This window comes from Branchiostoma floridae, chromosome 7 (genome assembly GCF_000003815.2).
Source record: "Branchiostoma floridae strain S238N-H82 chromosome 7, Bfl_VNyyK, whole genome shotgun sequence".
In the NCBI taxonomy this organism is placed as follows: Eukaryota; Metazoa; Chordata; class Leptocardii; order Amphioxiformes; family Branchiostomatidae; genus Branchiostoma; species Branchiostoma floridae.
Genome location: NC_049985.1, coordinates 7,539,454 through 7,562,849, shown reverse-complemented (window position 1 = coordinate 7,562,849; position 23,396 = coordinate 7,539,454). Strand labels below are relative to the sequence as shown.

The following is a 23,396-nucleotide window of genomic DNA, read 5'->3' as shown; positions in this document are numbered from 1 at the left end:
TAAGCAAGTAATCAATTCATGAAGTCCAGGTCGACTTGGTCCCATGATCCCATACCAAAACAACGCAAAGGCACAGCCATATGGATTCATTTATTAAAAAAAGGCCGATCATATGCAATTCCCTACCTTACTACAGATGTAGACTTACCAGATCCCGCGGTTTACAGCTTTAGAGGCTGCTGGATCAGTCGATGAATTGAAAAACCGCAGCAAACACTCATCTACTGGCAGGTCTGTCCTCCATGATGGTTCACTGGAATATTCTAAAAGACGAGCTGAAAGGGGTGATGATGAATGATATTTATGGATAAAACAACAAGTTCACCCTCAAAAAGGTAATTGTCACATCTAAATTTACTTTATTTGTTTTGAATTCAAATGTTAAGTACACTTCACAAATTCTACGAAGTTACATAGCCTTCACAAATAAAAGTAGACATCCTCTACTTTGCTTGGAATCGTCGGCAGATGACGTCACGACAACAAATGCCGTCAGGCTCACGAGATGTCGTGGGTCAGTAACTAACGTTGACACCTGGTATTTTGCATCTTTTTTCTGACTCATGTATCCAGAGATAAATATATAAGAACCCAAGGAAGACGTAGTTTAAGTCACTAACGAACTAAAAGACTTTAGTAAAGGAGCTGTCAACCTTGACTTCCGGGTTTGGAAGAGGAGTGGATCGAAGATGGACGCCCAAGTCATGGAAAGAGGGGGGAGGGCAGAAAGTTCTAGTACCGAAGAGGAGCAGTACCAAGCGCTGAAGAGGGAATGTCACGACGCTTTCATCTACGTAGACCAGGCCCTGACTTCTGATGAGAGCGGGGACGTGGCAAAAGCCATGGAGCTGTACCAGCGAGCACGCCACCACTTGGAAAAGGGGTTTCAGATTCAGTGTAACAGAGAAGAAGCCACGAAACTCCGAAGTAAAATGACGAGGTCTTTGACTCAGGTGAAAGCCAGGCTTCAGTATCTAGAGCCGATGATGGCGCCACAGCAGAACGGTCATCCAGGCCCTGTTCAACCCACCGCACCACCGCGGGAAAGCGAGCCCTCGGCACCTTCTACGAGACCAGTAGCCCCCCCTTCACGCCCTCCCCCACCCTCAGCAGTAATCCCTGCAACACCCTCCACCTCCGCACAAGCAGATAATGATTTGCCCCCTGCATACTCCGAGGTGGTTCCGCGAGGACACATCTCGGCGGGGTCTACAGCCGATGAGCGAGACTTCATCTCCTTAGGAGACAGTATCCTCTCCGAGGAGGAGGCATCAGGAATGAGCAGTGTCTTCACTGATGCAGACGAACTCCTGTGCATCCCAGATGGCGTACAGATATTCTACGTCAGTCCAGATGGTCATGTCAGTGCCCCTTCTTACCCAGGCCCTCTTAGAATCGTCAAAATCCCCGAACAGAACACTACCTTCCTTCAAGTCGCTGATTGGTTGTATCCTCTCGTCCCCGGCCAATCGCCTGCTCTGCACAGCAGCATTGGTGCCTACATGTTCCCCGATATCCTGTCAGGACAGTACGGCTCTTGTGTGGGGGTTGTCATCTCCTCAGAAGTTGATGCTGTGCAGCAGACACAGTTTCAGAGTCTGCTGCAGGAATACTCGCAACTCCATACACAGCCTCCTGAGGCTCAGGCGGGGGTTGGAGAGGCTGGTGTTGGAGACCTGACTCAGGTGGTTGGAACACGGGGCGCCATACCAACAGCACCACCAGCAGAAGCTCCACAGAGACCCGAAGTTGCTCCAAGGAGACCGGAAGTTGCTCCAAGAAGACCAGAAGTTGCTCCAAGGAGACCAGAAGTTGCTCCGAGGAGACCAGAAGTTGCTCCGAGGAGACCAGAAGTTGCTCCAGAAAGGCCTGAAGAGCCTACATCCACTAAAGAGGTGCCCCAGTGGAGCCAGAAGGTGTCCAAGGGGCTAGTTGTTGGTAAGAATTAATTCCAGTCAATATTTCATGTTGACAAAACAAAGGACAAGTTTTATTATGGATCTCCTAGTGGCTTTTTTTTGTACTGCAGAGAAATCTCTGGTTTTGGAATCTCATATTTTGAATATGCCGTGGTCTCAATACTTTGAATGGCAGGTAATTTATGTGCTCAGGAGTAAATGGTTTCTTGGAACTGCAGGCATGTTTTTGTTAAAGATTGCAAACAGGATAGCTTTAATAAGATCTGACAAACAGATTTTCATGACTTTAGGTTTGTTAGTACATGTACCTTTATACATTCATATCTAATTTAATGTATGCCTTTTTCATATTGGATATAAGTACATGTATATACTTTTTATGAAAGCTATCATTGTCCTCACTGTTACAGATGTAGCTTAAATTGAAATAAAGCTATGTTTTGACTGTTTTCAGGAGCTGAGTGGGTGTCTTGGGGAGCGACCAAAGGAGCAGAGCTGACAGGAAAGCTGGTGACCAAAGGTACTGCAAAGCTGAAGGAGCGCATCAGGCCTGACGAGAAACCTGCAGAGGTGGACCCCAAATATGTCAAGGGAGCTCAGGTTAGTCAGAACTTAATCTAGATTATAGTGCTTGCTTTATATTGCACTACTAGTGGACTAGCCCCTACTTTAATGCTTCCACAACTACGTGACCCAATGGCTATAGTCTAGAAACTGAGATGGGCACCACCCCTATAGTCATGCCAAAAGTTGTGGAAAGTATTTGAGTTATTTCTTTCCTCAATGACAGGTTGCCAGGGCTACAACCCATGTGACCTTGAAAGTGACCAAGGCTGTGGTGTTGGCTGTGAGAGACCTGACCTTGAGGGTTGGTCGTGAGCTGGCCCCCCATGTGAAGAGGGTGGGCACCCAGCTTCTCCCAGACAGCGTGAAAGATGACACAGATGGGAAGAAGAAGCAAACAATGGATGGAGTTGTGGAGGTCGCAGCAGGTGGATTACAAGGTATGGTTCGTTTTTGCCGACGCCTCTGGGACAGAGACTGTAGTGTATGTCGTCTTGGATTTGGTAAATTTGATTAATATTTGGTAAACTTCACCATACATTAAAATGTTCTATTCCTTTTCAATTTAGATTTGAATCTTCACTTTAAAACAAAACTTTGCATATACAATAGCTATATCATGAAGATGGTTTTGTATTTCTGAGAGGCAGCAAATATATTCATAACGATATATAACACAATGACATTACAGGAAGCGTGTAAAGTATTTTAACATATGATTTTGACTTCTTTCTTCCCAGCCTTTAGCACAGTCTATCTGGCCCTAGAGGCTGCAGCTGTCTCTATTGCCAAGAACATTGGTAATGCTACAGTGGAGACTGTTGAACACAAGTAAGACATGTTACATCATAGGATATCATGTAGTTTACACATTTCAGCATCTTGAATTTATAAGCTGGTATGTCCTTTCTTCTCAAGATGTTGCACAGTTTTTGTATTTCTTGATTTAATCAAAAATGTTCAAACTGTGTTGCAAGTAACAAATCACTCTCCTTTGCAAATTATATGCAAGGACTGTTACAAGCAAAACTAAATTTATATCATTAAGCCAGAATTTCACATGTCAACTAATCTTACCATGGATACTACATGTACTTTGTATAATGGCCAATAATTCTTTTAAGTCTGAGAAGTATACATTCTCCTCTTTCTGAAAAGTCATGTGACATTGTCCTCGACAGATATGGTAACCAGGCTGGGAGGGTAGCGGACGATGCCGTCAACACCCTGGGGAATGCTGGTTTAGCGTGGCACTACATGGATGACATCGGCATCAAGGCCATTCTCAAGAGGACTGCAAAGGATGCAGGGAAGGCTGCGATAGAAGATATGAGGAGGAATAAGGGCCCTGGAAGTGGGGACCCGTCCAGTATGGGGAAGGGGGGTCCGGATGGAGCAGGGGGAGGGGCAGGTGGGAGTGCTGCTGGAGGGGCCATGGGGAACATGCTTTAGTAGGTTAGTTAGGTTGTCAATGAGATCAGTGCCACCCAGCACACAAAAATTCACTGCTTGAGATTACATAAATACACAGTGTAATGTGTAATGGATAAGTGGCTGAAACACATAGTAATGGACTTATGGTGTGATACATGTATTTGCTTCTCATTATGCAATGTGTTAACTCTAGAAGTGTACTGTGTTGGAAAAGTGTACGTGTACTGTTTTGCAAAGATGCTGACAGAAAAAAAAAGAACAACTTCCATGTCAATTGCATTCTTGCCTCTTGTGCCTTTAGGCTTATGTATTCAAAGTATAGTAGTATATCCAAGTACCAGGATGTACTTTGTGTAAATTGAGGACAATCCATTTAGCTTTTTGCTGCTTTTCAATGTCATTACTACTAGTATTTATGTGTGGATTTGGAAATTGAATTTTGATGTATAAAGCTTGATGTGGTAAAATGTAGCTATTGAAGAAAGTATTAAGATAAAGGAGATGTATTATGTATATAAAGTTATTCACTCAGACATATTTCCTCATACATCAACTTTGCTTTATAACTAAATAAGTTAAACAATATGTTTGCTGTATTAATGGTGTTTTTTAAGTTTTAAAAACACCATGAGCCACAGCTCTGTGCCCTGTTGAATAAATATTGATAATACCACATTGATATTCATTCCACCATAAAAATTAAGTCTAACTTGTCTAACATGTATTGTTAATGATTGTAATATTTAAATGACATAGACACAATGAGACAATGTTATGAAATGGGGAAAGGTTGAAAGCTGAAGTACATATTTATTTCCATACATTGGCACATAACAAGCTTCTTTGCCATCATTTATTTAATTGCACAAGTAAGGCCGAGTTACAAAAATGGTATTTGAGGGCATAGTGTCATCTACTACACTTTTAGAAATATGATTAGTAACACTCAGCCCTAGCAGCCTTTTTCTCATTGGTCAAAAGACAGACTGCCATACTATCATTGGTGATTGACAGTCAGAACTGGTCTATTGTTTGAAATGTACAGAAAGTCATTAGGTCAGACAACAGGTTACACCTCAGTCCTTTCCATATCCATATGCAAACATAAACTGTCAAAGTGTGCATGTCCTTTTGGCTGACCAAATATTGTTCTGAGTACATGTATTTCTGTAGATCTCTAGCTAGACAAGCTCAGCTATTAATTGATGCTACTTATACATAGAGATGCATTTGTCCCACCAAAGCCAAAAGAGTTTGTCAACGCAACCCTTTTCCTCCCATCCTTCACTTTCCACTCTTGCGCCTTACAGGGGACATAGTTCAGGTCAAATTCTTTGTCAACCCTGGTCAAGTTCAGTGTTGGTGGTAGCATACCATCTGCGCAGGCCAGAACAGTGAAAATGGCTTCCACTGCCCCTGCAGCACCTAACAGGTGACCAACTGCCCCCTTTGTTGAAGAAACTGCCAAGGAAGATGTACAGCTGTTGAATATTGTTTTGATTGCAGTGTTTTCAACAGTGTCTCCAAGAGGTGTGGACGTAGCGTGAGCATTGATGTATGTCACTTCAGAGGGGGTGACTCCGGCACATTGCATAGCTCTCTTCATGCATCTCATGGCGCCATCTCCAGTCTCGGAAGGTGCTGTCATGTGACTCGCATCACCCGACAGACCATAACCTACAACTTCAGCATACATGGTCGCACCTCTCCTCTTGGCATGGCCATATTCCTCCAGAACAACAACACCAGCTCCCTCGCCCATCACGAAACCGTCTCTATCAGGATGGAATGGTCTAGACGCTGTCTGTGGGTCGTCGTTGAACTTTGTTGTCAAAGCCCTTGCCCTGCTAAATCCAGCAAATGCCAGTGGGTTAATGCTTGCCTCTGTACCACCGGCCACCATCACATCAGCATCTCCAAACTTGATAAACCTGTATGCGTCTCCTATGGCGTGAAGTCCCGTAGTGCACGCGGTAGACACGGCATGGTTTGGTCCTTTCAGGTTGTACCTCATGCTGACATGCCCTGCTGCTAGGTTAACAAGGATTCTCGGGACAAAGTATGGACTAACTCTATTGTAGCCCCTTTCTCGAAGGGTGACACCGGTGTCAACAATGTCCTGTAAACTGACCATACCTGTCCCAATGGCAACACCTGTCATGTTGCTGTCTTCTTCAGTTTCTGGCTTCCATTTCGCGTCCTGCAGTGCCTCGTCGGCAGCCGCGAGAGCGAAAATCATTCCGTCTGTCATGGCACGTTTGTCAGCGGCTGAGACAAACTTGTCCGCGTCGAACTGGCCTTCCTCTGCTCCCCTGGGAACGTGAGCGGCAACTTGACACGGGATCTTTTCATACCCAGGGCCCTGCACGGCCGTGATTCCGCACTCTCCGTTCAACAATCTGGACCACGTGGTTTTAGTTCCCGCTCCAAGCGGAGTCACTAGTCCGAGTCCCGTCACAACAACTCTCTTGCTTTCGGGGGAAGAAAGATTCCTGGAAGTGGAGAAAGGTCGGAAAGTCTTCGCCGCCCTCCCCAACGTTGAAACGAAGGCTTTGGACACGGCAAAAAGAGGCATTCTACTGCGAAATGTAGCCATAACTGTTCAGATGTTTAAAGCGTACCAGAGATAAGTAGTTCCTCTAATACATCATGTCCCTCAAAACACAAAGAACCCAGAAATATGAATAATTCTAAACCTGGAGAAAAAAATTCTACTCCAAGGTAGCCATCTTGATTTCCCATTATTCCCCGCGACAATCATGACCTTTGGCCACTAGAATAGTACATTCAAAGAAATCCACCACTCGTAGTTTGTCAGGAACGCCTCATAATGAAGAAACATAACTAGACGTTTTTCAAGATATATAAATTTGTAAATTTCCTTGATAGCAAAGTGTATAAAATTGTAGTTTTCATCAAGAACTAAAAATACCTTGCATTGCAAACGCCCCCAAATGAAAGTGCGCTATTCCAAATCATTTTTGGGAAGGGGGAACGCGCGACTACGAGTTCGCCGATTTTACGGTCCCGATTTTACTCAGCGCAGTAAATCATGGCTACATTTGAGTTGGATCCCGTCTTTGTGAAGGCGTTAGGGTACCTTCGCTCCAAGAGTAAGGACTCTACAGAAAAACTGAAGGCTCTGGTCGACGCTGCGCTCAACAAGTCGTCTCCGTCGCTCGCAGCATCCTCAGCGATAGCAGGAAAGCTTGACAAGGTACATATAAAATGTTAATATCATAAAATTTCGATTGGCAAGCAGCGACTTAGTTTTGAAAAAAACGTTTTTTTTCTGAGTCTAGCATCGATATATTGTTGTCAAGTTACAGGTTTTGTGAAGCAAAAAAATTGTTCTGTTTTAACTTTTGGTTTGCGGGCACCGCCATGTTGGTTTGTGATGTCATGGTTCTGCCATACAGGAATTGACCAAATTCAATTTAGGAATGATGGAAGGTTCAACTGACCCGATTTCACAAGACACAGAATGACTTGACTTGACACAAATCATCCTAGAAAGTCATGACAAGCAAAATGTCATATGACCCGTCTCAACCAATCACAGATCAGTTTGTTAAGTACAAATGAGAACCATACACGATGAGTGGAGTGTAACACTGTTGCTTCTTGTACCCCTGAGGTGGAGGATTCTCCATCAGCTGACACTGTGGGTGGGAAAACACAAGTTGAGGAGAAAGCACAGGTCAACGGACAAGTGTGACTTTTCTCTCTTGTGTGCCTTGGTTTTGCACCTACAATCTCCTACCTCTGCCTATCCTCTGCTAACAACTTAGTCTTTGCTTTAGAGTAGACTTGAAAAATTCCCTCTTTGTAGCATAGTGAGTGCAGTGTGTGGAATACATCTGTAGACTAGAGAAAGATTCCCTGAGAATAGACTGATCCTGGCTTTCTATAATCAGCAGTTCAACCAATGAGACATTTTTAATAAGTAGTTCAACAAATGAGAGAGTGGCTACACATTCATCAAATATTTCCATCTTGATTTTTATCTTTTTCATTTACACATTTTAATAGAGGTGGGTAGGACTATGGGATCAGTCTATAATTGTGGTAGCATATGATCCTTGCAACATATTTTCAAGAATTGTTGTCACAAAATTATAAATTGGTCTGATGTTATCTCAGGTCTACTAGAAATGTCTATCTGTTGTGACTACTCAAAAGACTTAGATAAAGAAATAGGTCACAATTGAACAGATAGCTAACCAGTACAGATGGAATTCTTTTTAGGATTCCAGTACTTTTTAGTACTGAGTAGTACTAGTAGTGTACTGGAAGTGCATATTTGTGGCATCATGAATTCACTGTGGAGAAGTCACCACAAAAATATAACCACAGAAAGAGATTCAAGATTTGTGGTATCAGTTATAAATCAGATACAGTATACTATAATTCAGATACATAGCACCCCTTACCAAAGTGTTGAACATTACAGGATGTGGAGGGAAGAAGAGGATCGCCCCATGGCCAGATGAGCAGACTGATGGTTCCTGGGCAGAAGGAGCGGCGGTCCCCCTCCCTGAGCAGCAGCAGCACAGGAAGGTCCACTCCAGAACCACCCAAAAAACAACCAGACAAGAGGAGTCTGGAGAAGGTACATGTTATTCTCTTGTCTGTGTCCTTTGCCATGTTGATGACCCTGTTTTCATTTTATTGAATTGTAGGTCAAGCATTTTTGACCGTTTAAAGGTCCTCTGTCTATCTCATAACCACAATTTAATGTTAACAGCTAAAAGAACACAATACCAGAGAAAGGCTTAGAAACTTGCTAATGAAACACGAAGATATATGATTGACATACCATCCATTGGATCCATGTCTTGCACTTTTACACTCCCAGCCCACTTGGGCTTATAACATATAATATAAGACACAAAGTGAGTGATAACTCCCAGTATCACTGACAAAAGATAATGGATATTATTTGAAATGTCTGAATGTTTCCAAAATCATATCCAGTTGCTTGAGTTACTGCTTTTTGGGATCTTTCTCTCATCTCTTTAAATCTGTCACACCAGCTTAAACAGGACCTGACTGACCTGAACAAAGAGCACAAGAAGCCAAAGCTGGAGAAGCCTGACCCTCCGACAGTTCGCGAGGGCTCTCCGCCGGCACTGAAGAAGGAGCAGTCTTCAGACGAGGAGGAGGGAGAAGAAGGGATGGAGACCAGCGCTGATGAGTTTGCAGAAGAGATGGGGCTGGTCTGTGTCATCTGCAGGTCAGTGGAACTTACTGTAAACCTTGAAATGTTTGTAGTGGTTTTCTTCCCACTGTTTTTGTGGTGACCTATTTCATGGGATCATAACAGCAAAAATCCATTATGTAATTATACTGTACAACAGAATTGTTTTTGATCACCATGAAAACCTGCAACCTGGAAGTAAGACCACAAAAGTAAATGCATTTACAGTTCTAAAGCCATCACCTGCTTGCTGATTTAACAGCATAAACCATTCCATAAAGGCTTCCTCAGCAGGGTGAACATTAAAACCTTAGTCTGTGTAACGCAAACTCCGCTATCCGGAGCTTGTAGACTCCTCGGCGCGGCAGTATGACGGGCCTGAGAAGCGCGATTAAATCAGGCTATTAAAACCTCACTTGTAAATTTCCTGCATTTTGTAATCAGCTTCTAGAGACTTTACTTTCAAACAGTCAAGACAGAATTGCTATGAAGTGAAAGATTAGTTTCTTTGCAGTTGGTTCACTCTGAGCTATTGATATTTATGTAATGTACTTGCTTTTCCAATGTTTTTATCAAACTTGATTGATTTCTCCCTTTTTGTCTCCAGGCAGATGAATGTGACTCCTGGTAACCAGCTTGTAGAGTGTGCAGAGTGCCACAACCTTTACCATCAGGTCAGTAAAAAAAGTAATGACTGGGAAAATCTGCTTGAGTGATTCTTGCTGCTGGGTACAGAGTGTTTGTTTTTTGTGTGTCTGGATGTGTTTTTGTTGTTACTTGAGTACACCCCACAAATGTATGAGAGTGACAGGAAGTAGAGTTGAGAGGTGGTAGAACTTGTTGTTTATCAGACATTGTTACTTACATGTATGTCCTCTTCCCATCTAGGACTGTCACCGCCCACCAGTGACAGACAGTGACGTAAACGACCCCCGGAAGGTGTGGTACTGTCAGCGGTGCACCCGTACTATCAGGAAAATGGTGAGGCGCGACTCTCCTAACAGTCACTTCCTTCTTTCCTTATTGTTTATTTGACACTTCTCAACAACATGTGTTTCTTGTGTGAAGACTCACAGCATTGTTTGAATGAAGTGCACTTAGCAGGAGACAAGTGGTATGCTGCATATGCTGCAGTCACATTTCTAAACTGATGCCCTGCTTGGGAGTTTACAGGCTTTTTTGGGGAAGGGGCTATGATGCAATTTTGGGGCCCCCAGCTGTTTTTAACTCTCTGTTAAGATCAGTGCTAGTCCCACAAAAAAAGACACTGGATCCTTACCTACAGGGAATTTATGTTGTGGCCAGAAAGCTGGGTTTCCCCACTAGACTTCAGAGCCCAGCTGGGGCCCAACTCAGGTACATACCCTCCTGGGCCCCCTTAGAAATGTGACTGGGGCAACACTTGCCTCCTGTTGCTGTTGAACCCATGTACATGACTGTTGTTTGTCACTTGTCCTAGAACAAGATCCAGGCCCTACCACCACTCAAGGTCTGTCCAATGAACCGTTCTCATAACTCCCGTGTGTGTGCCCCTCCCATGTAGATACTGTTGCCATGGATTTTTTCTCATCTTGAGCATTTGTGGCCTTTTTTTATTTGCCGGAGTGTTGTGTACAGTTTGAGCATGTTTCTCTGAAATTTTCTTTCTACGACTTACAGGCGTCAAAGGCCCAGAAGACCAAGCCATCTGCCACCATGTCCAGCAGCAGGGAAAAGGAACACTCTGCTGTCAAACCTAAGACTCCTGACCTCTCCACCATGCAGCTCTTTAAGAGATCAGAAACAGTAAGAAAACCTCCTCCCTCAGATCTAGCATTGCTGGTATTGTTTTCCTTGTTACATGTACAAAGAGGTTATGTTTTCAGGTGCATGTGTGTGTCTGTTTGTCTGTGACAGCATAACTCAAGATGTTGTGGATCTCTATTTGATCACACAAGAAAAGTAAAGATGTCATAACACATTGTAAGGTAGAAGAAGCTTAACTTTCTTTAACAAACAAATAGTTAGCAGTATACATAGTACACAAGAAAAGTGACCTTGTCATGATAACACATTGTACAGCAAAATTTCTTTCAAAGTTTACATATGTTATGGTCTTATTTTCCAGTCCTCTATGACATCATCATCCACCCTGTCCAGCACCGGTTCAGGCTCCCAGCTCACAGGCCTGGCCAGCTGGGCAGCGAACATCAGTGGCAAGTCCTCCCTTCCCAAAACCCCCACAACCACCAAGGCTCCCACTGGTCCCTTCAGCAGCTCCAAACCTGCTGCCGCCACGTCCGGTAAACAGGGGCTGGCCGCCATGAAGGCAGCCGTGGTGTCCAAATCATCCTCCTCAGGGAGTTCTAGTAAATACCTATCCAGCAGTAGTAGTGTGGGAAGCAGCATGGCTAAGCCAGGAGGAGGCTCGGGGAAGCCACCAACGAGCGCCAGCGTAAAGCCGTCGGGAAGCGGTGCCGCGAAGTCTGGAGGAAACGGGGGCAGGATGCTGCAGCTGCCCACATCGCAGTCACAGGACGCCAACAAGAGACTGCAGATGATGAAGAAAAAAGCAGCAGCCAAAATGCAACAAAAGAAGCAGAGCAGATTTTAGTACAGCCTTCTGTAAGCATTTTTATGCTTACTAATAGACAAAATACCGTATAATAATATGCAGTTCTACAGTCATGGCAAAAGTAATGTACAAAATGTACATGTATATGTAAGATTGTCATCATTGGAAAATAAAAATCCCTAGAATCTCAGTAAGTCTCACTGACTAATGCTTTATTTACATTCCCAAGGGGGCTTGTACAGGGCGTTACCAATATGGTCTTAAAGTCTCTGATCTGTATCTGTATCAATATAGCCGGTATAACCGCCCTTCGGCTTAACACACCAGCTTCGCAGGCACGCGGCGCGGCAGCAGCTGGTTATATTACACCGAAGGACCTGTCACACCTAACTTTTGCACATCTGATCTCGGTGTTAGGCCCAATACTGTTCTTGTATCTTCTCTCGTGTGACCAATTGAAAACTAGCCTGAGTATCATCGGAGTCTGAGTGGTTAGCAAGCGAAAGTCGTGAGCTAGCGGTCACTACGGAGGATGATACTCAGGCTAATTGAAAACAGCTGAATAACCATGATAAGCCATGTGTTATGCTGCTACCAAAAATGGCAGCATTGCATTTTACTATTGTGTGGGATGTAACGTTAAAGATGTCAATCTTTTATCTTATCTTTAACAAATAGTGTGTTTTCTTTCCAAACTTTTGATACATATATCTAGCCTACCTACTTTGTGCACAGCGATTTCTCATGTCACACAGTCAGCCCTTACGCTGTACAGTGAACCTTGCAACACCATAGAGAGAAGTGAAAGTAGTTGGCTGGAGTGTACACCTGTACCTGATGATACTCAAAACAGAGAAATTGATATGCTGCTACATCTCATGAAAGGAGTTTGCTGAAGATGAAGACGTTGCTGTATTTATCTTCCGTCACGCTATGATCTTATTTCATTTCGGGTAAAAAAAAACCTCCATATGCACGATACATGTTACATGATTACTGCCTTGATGGTTGGAACCGTTGGTTAAGTCTAGAAATGTCTAGATCTGTTTTGACTCAAGCGTGACCCAGTCATGACGTATTCATCGTACAATCGTCACACGATCACAAACTGAAGAAATTCTTGACAGTCGTGCATATGTCTTACGAAATTCAGCTGTAGTGCCACAGAAAAGGCCGTTTGTCTTGTCGGTGGTCGGTGCTGTCACAGCCTGCCTGAAAATTCTACATCAAAGTCGACGCACGACGGCCTAGGACGATTGTGACTGGGCGGTAAAGATTGGCAAAACACGCACGGGAAGTGCTCAAGTATCGTTTTCTCCACGCTCTATCCGTGAAGAATCTCCCCGTATCACGTCTCAGCTGTGGTGTTGTTGAAGTGGTCCTTTAAGACACACCGATGTTATATTTTGCGCACCGAAATGAATCTACTGAACAACACGCGGTTCTAAGAGTGCTTGAAGAAAGCACCATCGTCAGCTAACCGTGACAGTACTTCTTACGACACAGAACTGTACAAGTGTCAGAATCAGTAGTCCAGCGTTAGTGTTCAAATGCCATCTTAAATCTCTCTCAATTCTCTTTACATTGATGTAGCGTCACGTTTATTTTTTGTCATGGAGTATGTTGTGACGGATTCGGGACCTCTCACCCACGGACTGCCCGTCCAGAGCGACGATGCAGCCGCCAAACAGCCTGCTAACAAAGCGGTAAAGACTTCCATGCTGGATGAGGAAATACGGGCTCGCATCCTTGCCGCCAAACAGCGTGCCCGCACGTCGCAGAGCAGCCGAAGTCGCGCGGGACAGAAGGTCTTCAGACCGCAGGGGTGGCTGAGGCCCTCGTACAAGAACAAACCGCTGAACCTGGAGAGGAGAGGGTACGAAGTGTGCCGGAAGGACGTCGTACCTGTGGTGGACACAGCCATACAGGACTGCCGATATCTCAGGATCTACAGGATGCGGAGGACCATAGGTAAAGTTAAAGCCAGTGTCATTGTCGATTTGGCGTCAGAAGGATGACGGCTAAGACAACGAATCTCAGCCCTCAAAGCACCTGTCACACAAAAGGAATGTCTATCGACCGACGAGTGTGTGAGATCTGAATCACATTTTCGAGAGTAATACGCTCGGTGCCCTTTCGAACATCGCGCGATTTGTATATAGTCATATAGATATCGGCCGATGTTTGCAGGCGCCCGACTCCTGTCCAAAGTGATGGGGTAAATTTTCAGGTGAAAAAATTCTTTAATTCGGCGATCTTCAGTTTATCAAGAACTACGGCCGAAGCTCGTCAAATGTGTGGCAGGGGCTCAACTACACAAATCTTATTTTCTTACTTTGTGTTGGCGTTGAAAGTTTCTGTGGACATTTTTCTTCCATCCCATTTCGATGTTATTTCGGAAGCAGACATCAATTGGATTGCTTCCATGATCAAGCGTGCTCTGTCGACACGCAGTCTTAGAAGTCATCGTCTGAGACTACTTGTTCTAGGTATTCAAGCGTCTATAAGAGTGAAAGTGGGTTTCTATGAGTACTTAACAGCACAGGTGAAAACACTTTTTACGTTAAAGTAAGTATCAAGTTAGATGATAGAGAATTACTTTGTCGTAGACCCGTCTTAGGATGTATGCGATAAGGTATTTGAAATATAGATTTGATAACCGTTTACGAGATCTTAATACGCCTGAAAAATGTAGAAACAACCCTTTTAATTCTGAACAAAGATGACAACTGTACACCACCATTCATGTTATGGTCACTGATTGGTCTATGGGTGATCAGTGAATCTCGTCGACGAACAAATTGTATCTACTCCGCTAATGTCTGCATCGCAAATGACCGTTGCTATTCGAAACAGCCGATGCCATGTCGCAGACTTCGAGCGGGGCTGACTTTTATTTTATGGGGGGAGGGGGCGCAGGTTGGCTAGTATGACGGCAAGGGTGTCTTTCTGACCTAGATTCGAAACATTCTTTATGACACCGCCGCAACGCCCCCCCCCCCCTCCCCCGAAGTTACGGATAACATCGACCTGCCAGTGATATGACATCAAGCAGGTTATATAGGGTCAATAACCTTATTGATGGTATCGACCGTTTCAAAGGGCAACGACTAGGGCTGGGTATCGGTACAGCGTACCGGTACAAAACCGGTTTTTCTTATTGGACCGGTCCAGAAAAACCGGACCTGAAAAAATTAGGTGGGCCGGATGTTGGACCGATTAGAAAATTAACATATTATTTTATCAGGCATTCACACGTTTTGGCGCTTGCAGTTGGAAGAAAATGACAAGAGTGAAGTAGAGTAGAGTTTATAGTAATTTCTACCAAGGTTTACAGTCAATCGTACAGGTGCAGTTAGCGTTGTAGGATTTTAAAACGCCAGTGTAAGTCTAATACTCCACCAAACAGATTTCTTTGTAGTGAAATGGACAATTGGTATGAGTCATACTGAATCAGGTCCAGGTTCAGGTCCGGACCTGGACCTGATCCTTTGGACCTGAACCGGACCTGGACCTGAATTTTCTGTACCGGTACCCAGCCCTAGCAACGACCGTTCGTGAGACGAAAACGCGCATCTGCGCCAGGGAATAACCTACTCCATTTCTCTGGACAGGCATGGGTCTGGAGGAAGTGCTGCACGATGGTCACAACAACGTGGAGAGGAGACTGCGGGACCGGGAGGACCAGGCCCGGCGGGAGAGGGAGTGGACTCCCGCCGCCAGAGGCTTCTACAGCGACGACGATGACGAGTTGGAGACGCTTGACGAAGAAGAGGAGCTGAGCGATCACGAAGAAATGAGCGACACTAACAGCCTTGCCTCTTAATTCAGTGTTCGCTCAAAATCACTTAGCCTGCAGATGACAGGACTAAGCTGATTTTACATTGAGATCACGATACAAAAGAAGCGCAGAAGATTTACGTTACTTGTAACTTTGCTTTATGCGAAGTACACTATTGGTCTAAACATCAGGAAAAGCATTGGTTAAATCATCACAGTGTTAAAGGTTTTCGCCATCATCATGAAAAATTAATTGTTTGATGTGCGTGTGTGTGTGTGTCTATTTGTCCGTTTGTATTTCTTTGTGGTCATAGCTTAAGACAGTTGGATGGATTGTGATGATATCTGACAGGAAAGGTCAGACAAAGGTCAAGGTCAAATATGGGCCTCTTCATGGCTATCATAAAGTATATTGCAACAGAGCTTTCGGGTTTTGTATCTTTCTTTTTTCTTTATTTATTGTCTTGGCTGATCAGCACTCGCAGCCAGGGCTGCCCAACTAGCCTGTGGCTATTACAAAGGGCTAGCCCTGCTGACAAAACAGAGGCAATACAATGGAATTTGACAAGGACAGGATACTTGTCAATAACAAAATTTCAAGTAAATTACAAAAAGAACTTTGCATTTCTTTATGTGGTATAGTCTTCTTATACATGTATAAGAATCCATCTTCTGCATCATATGTTAAGGATTATAAATATTACTCATAAAAAAAATTAAAAAAAATTCACGGGTCTCAGTGGCAAGTGGGCAGATGTTGACACACTGGCAGCACCAAATCCGTAGGTGTTTTGGGCACCTTTAGACAGATTAGCCGTGAGGCTCGGTGGGCGTCACTCCACCGTCATGGGGGCAGGGGCATGGCGAGTTTAGAACTCAGGACCTTCTGATTCTGACTCCAACGTTCTAGCCGTTGCGCCACACAAACACCCCCGTACTCAGTGGGGCTGGCTTTTATTGGGGTGGGGATTTGAGGTGCTGGTTCGCGATTGGCAACGTTTGCTAGGTTCTCTTATGCCGGGAAAGGGAGTCTGCCGAGGAAGGGGCAAACTCCTTTCCAGGGAAAACTCCCTTCCGGCTGGGCAATCTCGGTTCCCGGGCAAATAAAAGAGAACCAAACCAACGCGGAAAATCGCGACCCACCCCCCCCCCCCCCCCCAAGAAAGAACTCGACGGAGGCTAGATATCAATGATTATATCGACGTTTCCCTTTCCATAAGGTCCCATCTTTCCAGAGCGGCATCACAGCCTTTCCCCCGATCTACCGTACTTCCCAATGTATCAGCTCTCGGACTGTTCTTGTCGCGCGTTTTCCACTCCAGCGCCCCGTACCCCACCGTGCCTACCGCCAGCACGGCTATGTAGATGTACAGTTTGACGTCCATGCACAGAGCCGCGCTGTAGGCGAACACCAGCATGTTGCCGACACTCTGGGTCATCTTGGTGTTGGCAAAGACAGCCTCTTGGTTGGTAGGAAACGTGGCGCCAAGTACAGCTGAAAGTTGAAATAAGCAAAGAGGTTAAAAATGTTATTCACCTTGAAATAAGCAAGGATATTTCTAACCTTGAAATAAGTCAAACTAGAAAAGTAAGTTACACAAGGTTTATATTCACATGGTCCTGTCTTGTTAAAACTGTTTGTTCTTCCTCAAACACTAGCTATAGTAAGGATATACTATAGTGACCAGCCCCTAGCTCTGTCCTACCACTTGCTACACTGAGTAATCGATCAGCACACGGTGTCTGCTGCTTTATCAGTAACTATAACAGTCGTCTGGTCCAGGTCACTGTTCAACTTCTTTCTTTGATGAGAAGAAGAGAATTCTAGAAAGAGGATGAAACGAAGCAAAACAATATGTTCCGTGAAGGTATGAACATACTCAATCTCAAAGCAGATGGAGGGTCCAGCTTGCTTGTGTTTTCTGGTAGATGTTGGAGGAGGTGCGAGAAGCTATAAACTCCAAAGACGTGGAAAATGGCGCAGAAATGCACAAAAAGTGTTTAAAAAAAGCACAACATAAGCTTAAATATTCATCATTCTGGATGAAATCTTAAAGCCAAATATCAGAAATATGATAATACCACACGGACTTGGTTACGAAGGCCAAGAAAAACGTACCGTACAGCTGGGTGTGCCAGACCGCCCTGACCACGCCCCATCCTCCAGCCACAGAAAGGATCCTCGCGAGAGAGTCCTCATCTGGTTGCCATAGCAACATGTAAATGAGCAGGACGGCGTTGGCCACCACTGCTGCGATGGTGAGAATCCTGGTGCCGGTGTACTTACTCAGATGTCCGAACAGCGGGGAGAAGACACCGCTGGTGACGCTGAAGGACACCATGACGTACCCAACCATCTGTACGCCCAGGACACAGCTGACGTACGACTGAAACAAGCACGTTCAGTATCAGTATAAAGTTTCTTTTATATTATTGAACGATGACACGAATGTATGTGTAACACCCCTACAATACCCAGAGTTTTTAATTTTTTACGAACACGCAAAGGGATCCGTATAACGCTCTGTTAAGGTGGGTTCGTATATATTCAATTCCGTATGAGGTCTGTATGGAATACTTAGCTTTACCGGGCTCTATAGAAGAAAGAGAAATTGGACAAATAGATAACATTCCAGAGGAGTTAGCCGACCGAGGAGTATGGTTTCGACATAGCTATAGACTCCTCTGGTATATTATCTGTCTCTAGTTGCTCTATTTCTACTATTTTCCAGTGACCTGTGGAGCCTGGTAGAGGCCAAGAATTCCATGCGGACCTCATACGGACTTGAAAATATACGCACGTGTGAACCCACATTTATACAAAGCATCTTCTCACCTTGGTGACCTCTCCTGCCACGATGGCTTCGGACATCCCAATAATCACCAGAAGTGGCATGAGGAGCACATAGTCGATGTCCTTAAACACCCGTACTGTGCGCAGTAGAAGTTGGGACACCCGCACTGGCTCAGACGACGCCAGCTGCAAGTTTTTGACATCCTTGTCCAGACATAGTCCTGCAATCAGCGCCGCTAAGATGTTGCACGCAAGGAAGACTCCGAAAAGCGTGTAAACTATGACCTGCTGCTTTTCGTCTGTAATTTCGGTTGTTGAATTGTTATTACTTATCATGGGAGGCGTGCTTGAGTTGGTGACATAGTAAGTCCAGTTTTTTGCTTCAGGACGAACCCCACAATCCATCGCGCCGCAGAACTCTCCCTTCCCGATGTCTTGTTTTCCTACAGAGAGTACCAAGGAGGAAATAAGATTCCCACTGAGTCCCGCCAACTCGAAGATGAAATAGAAGACACCGTTGAACTTGGCGATGTCACCCTCTGTGTTGTCATGTTGTACTAGTTTGGCATACTCCTGAGCGGAACTTGTCAAGTAGGTGATCTGAGCCGTCCATAGCGGACCTGAAATGGCCCCGAGCAAGATTGAAGATGGTATCAGAGTGAACCAGGATGGGTAGAAATTGGAGCCCGTGTACAAAATATGTCCGAAAAAACAGACGACAACAGTCCATTTGCACGATCCGACCTTGTGAATGAAAAATGGCGCGTACAGGCAGGACAGCACCATACTGGCGTACACACAGCTCAGCGACACCACACCGAGCCCGGCCTCGCTGTTCAGCGTGCTCTGGAGGTTCTGCAGGGCCCGAAACGCCGTGAAGTTCACCAGGAAGACGACAGCTAACACGATGAGGTTTTTCCAGATCCGCCTGGTAGATGTAGGCCGTAAACTCTGTGTGACCTCTCCTTCAGATGCTGGCCCCTTGTTGCAGACATTTTGCTCCATAGTTTCACCTTGACCTTGACCTTGAATGGCAGTAATGACGTTAAGTTACACACGGAACTTGTGGAGTACGTACACGTTGCTTTCTTGGCACTGTGACGTCTGTTTTATTGTCACCGCCTTAAGCGCGCTGGGTCGGTACAAAGTTCGAACTTCAGTCGCGGCAGCCCAATGTAATCATTTACACACGTCAGGGTCAAACAAAGTTTAACTTAAGAATGTTTCTACCGCGCCGCCGTGTACCATTGGTGTGCACTGCACTTACTTCCTACTACCTGACTAGTGTATATATACAGATCCGCCAGACACGCTTGATGGATTAATCAGAATTTCATTATTACGAGACCGATACTGGCCATCCTCTATCAGTCTATGTGAAAGTATAGGCAGTCTCCTGGCCAGGCTTAGAACCCGCACAGCCAGCTCACAAACCCAACCGTTAACTAATTCGCCAAAATGTAGGTCGGACCATTTGGCATGGTCAGTTTGGCGGCGCTTGAACCCCACTGTTATATTTGTACATTTTCTACGTTAATGCCATGCCGATTTAAATATATGGATGGCATTCTCTTGGCACCCCAAAACTGATGCGAGCGTGCGAAAAGAAAGTTGGGCAAAATAAGTTGCTTTCATTCGGAAATCTAAGTGGTAAGGGAAGTTTAACAAATGACATGACATAGACATCAAACAACAAATTCTTTATTTTCGTTGATACTTTCATGATCACATCTGCTTCTTTTACTTTCCTTTGGAGTTCACTTTGGTATTCCACAACATTAGTATCCGTTTGCAGATATGATTTTGCAATTTACTGCATACGCTTGCTTATTCTGTAACATCTTTGTATGATTTACAGTACTTTCGCAACCTTTTTTTTGTTTATTGGAAACAGAAGCAAATCGATTATAACCTGTAACAAACCACCAACCCTTACGATATACCGACTATAAGGATGTCTCTCTTTCCACAGGTACGTCTACGTCCAGCAATGTCTGACTATTTCTATTCTGGTCTCCCAATTCTTCTAAACTCCGAGTATGATCGTTGTTACGTGCCTCCTTGCGAGTTTTCCACTCTAAGACCCCGTACCCTACAAGTCTAGGCTAACCGTAATAAACCATCCATTCTTACGATATATCGACTATAAGGATGTCTCTCTTTCCACAAGTACGTCTACGTCCAGCAATGTCTGACTGTTTCTATTCTGGTCTCCTAATTCTTCTAAACTGTTAATATGACTGTTGTTACGTGCCTCCTTGCGAGTTTTCCACTCTAAGACCCCGTACCCTACCAGTCCCGCGGCCAGTACGGCCAGCAGGATGAAGAGTTTGACACCAGTACAGACGGCGCTGCTGTACGCAAACGTCATGGCGCTTCCCAGGGCGTGGGTCATCTTCATGCCGGCGAACGCAGCCTCCTTGTTGTTGAGAAACAGGACGCCAATCAGAGCTGGAAAAGGAAGGAAGACATGTGATTAGCCGCCTTCGCAGACTTCGATCGGGGCTGGCTTTTAGGGGGTGTGGGTGGTGGGGCTCAATCGCGATTTTTTATGTTGACCAGGTTCTCTTATGCAGGGAAATGGAGTTTGTCATGGAAGGGAGTTATTTGCGCTAAAATGTGACACTGGATAACGAGGTCCTCTATTCACAACCAAAATGCATATACAGTCATGATAACACCGTATACTCAGGACAATACGCAGTCCAATATTAACGCAACAACGTTAATATTGGCCAGCAGTATTGCGTTTGGGACTGCATTGTCAGCAGCGACACCTAGCTGCAGTGCGAAGGAGAACTTGACAGTGCTAGCTGACGTACCGTCCAGCTGAGTCTGCCAGACGGCCAGCGTCGCACCCCATCCTCCAGCCACCAGGTAAATACTGGCGACCGCCGACTCCACAGGCTGCCACCACAACATGTAACCCAGCAGGGCGACCATGGCGACCGCTGCGGCGATGAGGAGACTCCGGGTGCCCACGTACCTGTTCACGTGGCCGGACAGCAGGGAGAACACACTGCTGGTGACCCGGTAGCACAGCAGGACGTACCCGACTGCCTGAACGCCGAGCACGCAACTCACGTACGACTGCAAAACAACGGATCAACATCGCTGTTATGCCAAAAAGGAGTTTCTCAAGCAACTGGACATGATTTTGGAAACGGTCAGAACTTTCAGACAACCCTCCAGTGTCTTTGTTCAGTGACACCCACACCCAATTGCTTGAGTAACTGATTTTTGGCGCATCTTATTTCCTGGACCAACCTTTATCGACGCAACAGCGCTGTTGTCACGCACACTTAGCGGTACTTTCATCATGCGGTAATCATTATTGTCTAGTATTCATCATGTCAACATGTCAAGGTGTATTATGCATAAAAACAGCCCTGATCTTTGCTCATGGCGTTTGAAAGACAAATGACGTTTCCAATAGATTGGACGATGGTTGGTACCGCTTCGTTACAGCTCGAACAAATTTCCGCCATGGCCCAGTAACAGTATGGATTTTAGGGAGGTTCAACGACGACACATTTATTCAGTCTAGGGTCATGTGTGCATGTTCAAATTTTTTTTGTCACATCGGTGTGTTTATATGTCAAGACCGAGGTGTTAATCAAAGGGTATGTCTTCACAGAAAGTGTGCTGCGTTGGGGGTACTGAATTGCAAACTCTATACTCAATAGCCTGGTATCCAGTCGTATTATAGCTCCCGAGTCTCTTCTGCCCTCTCCGCAACGTATTTGCGGAGAGGACAGAATAGACTCGGGAGCTATATAATACGACAGGATACCAGGCTATAAACCCAGTCACACTTGAAGTGTCATCACAGCTCAGCCCCCATTGGACAACGTCACTTTCGACTCATTTGCATACACCTGCTCACCTTAGAGTAGTCCCCAGCTACCGTGGCGTACGACATCCCAAACATGAAGATCAGAGGGGTCAACAACACGAACCGGAAGTCCTTAAACACTTTCAACGTACGTATCAAATGTTGTGACATCTGCATTGGCTCCGAGGCCAGTCTTGTTGGTTTCCTCTGGGCATCCTTATCAAGAAAAAGACATGCAATAAGAATTGCGAAAATGTTGCAGCTTAGATAGATGCCAAACAGTGTGTACACGATCACCTGCTGTTTGCCGTCTAATTGAAAACCTGTCGAATTGTACGACATGTTTGTTGAGTTAGTGAGGTAATAATGGGTAGTCCAGTTGTTTTCAGGACGGATGCCGCAGTCCCTCGCGCCACAGAACTCTCCCTTCCCGATGTCCTGTCTTCCCGTAGAGAGTACCAGGGAAGAAATAAGGTTGCCGCTGATGCCAGACAAATCAAAGAGAAAATAGAACACGCCGTTGAACTTGGCCATGGCACCCTCTGTACCGTGCTGTAATATGTTGGCATATTCCTGAGCAGAGTTTGCCAGGTACGTGCTCTGAGCCGTCCACAGTGGACCAGAACTGGCGCCAAGCAAGACGGAGGACGGCACCAGAGTATACCAAGACGGGTAGAAGTTTGAACTTGTGTACAAAGCGTGCCCGAGCAAACAGGTGACAACGGTCCACTTGCACGATCCCACCTTGTGAATGAAAAATGGCGCGTACAGGCAGGACAGCACCATGCTGGCGTACACACAGCTGAACGACACCACGCCGAGCCCGGCCTCGCTGTTCAGCGTGCTCTGGAGGTTCTGCAGGGCCCGAAACGCCGTGAAGTTCACCAGGAACACCACGGCTAGCACCAGGAGGTTTTTCCAGATTCGCTTCGTAGACGTCCACTGGTGCGCTGCTCCGTCCGTGCTCGCGCTCGGTGTGTTTTGTTTCATGATGTAGTCCCTAAACTCCACGAACTACTAACGTTACTAGTATTTCTGAAAAATCCGAAGCGTTTTCAGTTGAATGCTACGTCAAACCATAGCCATTGAGCTGAGCGCGACATTGTATAATGTACTTCAGACGTTGTATGAATGGCTGCAACCTGTTCAACTCCAGTTCATGGGTTCAAAGTTCAGATAACATTGACCTTAGATGACTTTTGGTTTGTCGCGCCATGTGTTGACGCGGCTTTTTGCTTTTGAACGTCTGCCAACTGCTGTGAATTTAATTAGACTTAAGAACACGCAGATGTGGTGTGCATAACATAGCCCGAGGC

The 23,396-nt window shown here is 45.2% G+C and overlaps 6 protein-coding genes across 8 annotated transcripts; 3 read left to right on the top strand and 3 right to left on the bottom strand.

Moving 5' to 3' along the window:
• The first annotated feature begins 455 nt into the window (after positions 1–455).
• LOC118419498 (spartin-like) lies at positions 456–4,748 on the top strand. Its single transcript, XM_035825903.1, has 5 exons — positions 456–1,938; positions 2,374–2,519; positions 2,710–2,923; positions 3,224–3,314; positions 3,665–4,748. The coding sequence occupies exons 1-5, from the start codon at positions 690–692 to the stop codon at positions 3,933–3,935; spliced, it is 1,971 nt and encodes a 656-aa protein (XP_035681796.1). The 5' UTR covers positions 456–689; the 3' UTR covers positions 3,936–4,748.
• Positions 4,703–6,568, bottom strand: LOC118419499 (3-oxoacyl-[acyl-carrier-protein] synthase, mitochondrial-like). The gene has a single exon (XM_035825904.1). It carries the CDS (start codon positions 6,511–6,513, stop codon positions 5,116–5,118), a length of 1,398 nt encoding a protein of 465 aa, XP_035681797.1. The 5' UTR covers positions 6,514–6,568; the 3' UTR covers positions 4,703–5,115.
• Positions 6,569–6,950: 382 nt separating this feature from the next.
• On the top strand, positions 6,951–11,808 carry LOC118419926 (integrator complex subunit 12-like). 3 transcript variants are annotated; one of them, XM_035826591.1, is made up of 9 exons: positions 6,951–7,134; positions 7,555–7,617; positions 8,371–8,529; positions 8,954–9,153; positions 9,725–9,791; positions 10,006–10,098; positions 10,577–10,606; positions 10,777–10,902; positions 11,225–11,808. In XM_035826591.1, exons 1-9 carry the CDS (start codon positions 6,970–6,972, stop codon positions 11,708–11,710), a joined length of 1,389 nt encoding a protein of 462 aa, XP_035682484.1. In that variant the 5' UTR covers positions 6,951–6,969; the 3' UTR covers positions 11,711–11,808. The 3 variants fall into 3 exon arrangements, with proteins under 3 accessions (XP_035682484.1, XP_035682486.1, XP_035682485.1); XM_035826593.1 differs by lacking the exon at positions 7,555–7,617 and having other exon boundaries at positions 11,225–11,806; XM_035826592.1 differs by lacking the exon at positions 10,577–10,606 and having other exon boundaries at positions 11,225–11,806.
• A 1,463-nt stretch (positions 11,809–13,271) lies between these two features.
• Positions 13,272–16,022, top strand: LOC118419876. The gene is made up of 2 exons (XM_035826530.1): positions 13,272–13,642; positions 15,286–16,022. Exons 1-2 carry the CDS (start codon positions 13,285–13,287, stop codon positions 15,495–15,497), a joined length of 570 nt encoding a protein of 189 aa, XP_035682423.1. The 5' UTR covers positions 13,272–13,284; the 3' UTR covers positions 15,498–16,022.
• A 622-nt stretch (positions 16,023–16,644) lies between these two features.
• Positions 16,645–19,456, bottom strand: LOC118419402 (protein unc-93 homolog A-like). Its single transcript, XM_035825769.1, has 3 exons — positions 18,288–19,456; positions 17,571–17,838; positions 16,645–16,946 (listed from the first exon to the last, which is right to left on the bottom strand). Exons 1-3 carry the CDS (start codon positions 19,248–19,250, stop codon positions 16,645–16,647), a joined length of 1,533 nt encoding a protein of 510 aa, XP_035681662.1. The 5' UTR covers positions 19,251–19,456.
• A 551-nt stretch (positions 19,457–20,007) lies between these two features.
• LOC118419401 (protein unc-93 homolog A-like) lies at positions 20,008–23,396 on the bottom strand. The gene is made up of 3 exons (XM_035825768.1): positions 22,132–23,396; positions 21,068–21,335; positions 20,008–20,696 (listed from the first exon to the last, which is right to left on the bottom strand). The coding sequence occupies exons 1-3, from the start codon at positions 23,068–23,070 to the stop codon at positions 20,389–20,391; spliced, it is 1,515 nt and encodes a 504-aa protein (XP_035681661.1). The 5' UTR covers positions 23,071–23,396; the 3' UTR covers positions 20,008–20,388.

What these genes read in the sequence shown, in the direction of transcription:
- LOC118419498 (XM_035825903.1), top strand. Translation starts at nt 690, where the DNA reads ATGGACGCCCAAGTCATGGAAAGAGGGGGGAGGGCAGAAAGTTCTAGT. An exon ending in GTCCAAGGGGCTAGTTGTTG is followed by an intron (nt 1,939 to 2,373) that starts GTAAGAATTAAT and finishes GACTGTTTTCAG; the next exon opens with GAGCTGAGTGGGTGTCTTGG. An exon ending in CGCAGCAGGTGGATTACAAG is followed by an intron (nt 2,924 to 3,223) that starts GTATGGTTCGTT and finishes CTTTCTTCCCAG; the next exon opens with CCTTTAGCACAGTCTATCTG.
- LOC118419499 (XM_035825904.1), bottom strand. Translation starts at nt 6,513, where the DNA reads ATGGCTACATTTCGCAGTAGAATGCCTCTTTTTGCCGTGTCCAAAGCC.
- LOC118419926 (XM_035826591.1), top strand. Translation starts at nt 6,970, where the DNA reads ATGGCTACATTTGAGTTGGATCCCGTCTTTGTGAAGGCGTTAGGGTAC. An exon ending in TAGCAGGAAAGCTTGACAAG is followed by an intron (nt 7,135 to 7,554) that starts GTACATATAAAA and finishes TGTACCCCTGAG; the next exon opens with GTGGAGGATTCTCCATCAGC. An exon ending in CTGGTCTGTGTCATCTGCAG is followed by an intron (nt 9,154 to 9,724) that starts GTCAGTGGAACT and finishes TTTTGTCTCCAG; the next exon opens with GCAGATGAATGTGACTCCTG.
- LOC118419876 (XM_035826530.1), top strand. Translation starts at nt 13,285, where the DNA reads ATGGAGTATGTTGTGACGGATTCGGGACCTCTCACCCACGGACTGCCC. An exon ending in CAGGATGCGGAGGACCATAG is followed by an intron (nt 13,643 to 15,285) that starts GTAAAGTTAAAG and finishes TTCTCTGGACAG; the next exon opens with GCATGGGTCTGGAGGAAGTG.
- LOC118419402 (XM_035825769.1), bottom strand. Translation starts at nt 19,250, where the DNA reads ATGGAGCAAAATGTCTGCAACAAGGGGCCAGCATCTGAAGGAGAGGTC. An exon ending in TGGCAGGAGAGGTCACCAAG is followed by an intron (nt 17,839 to 18,287) that starts GTGAGAAGATGC and finishes TGCTTGTTTCAG; the next exon opens with TCGTACGTCAGCTGTGTCCT. An exon ending in CTGGCACACCCAGCTGTACG is followed by an intron (nt 16,947 to 17,570) that starts GTACGTTTTTCT and finishes TTCAACTTTCAG; the next exon opens with CTGTACTTGGCGCCACGTTT.
- LOC118419401 (XM_035825768.1), bottom strand. Translation starts at nt 23,070, where the DNA reads ATGAAACAAAACACACCGAGCGCGAGCACGGACGGAGCAGCGCACCAG. An exon ending in TAGCTGGGGACTACTCTAAG is followed by an intron (nt 21,336 to 22,131) that starts GTGAGCAGGTGT and finishes GTTGTTTTGCAG; the next exon opens with TCGTACGTGAGTTGCGTGCT. An exon ending in CTGGCAGACTCAGCTGGACG is followed by an intron (nt 20,697 to 21,067) that starts GTACGTCAGCTA and finishes TTCCTTTTCCAG; the next exon opens with CTCTGATTGGCGTCCTGTTT.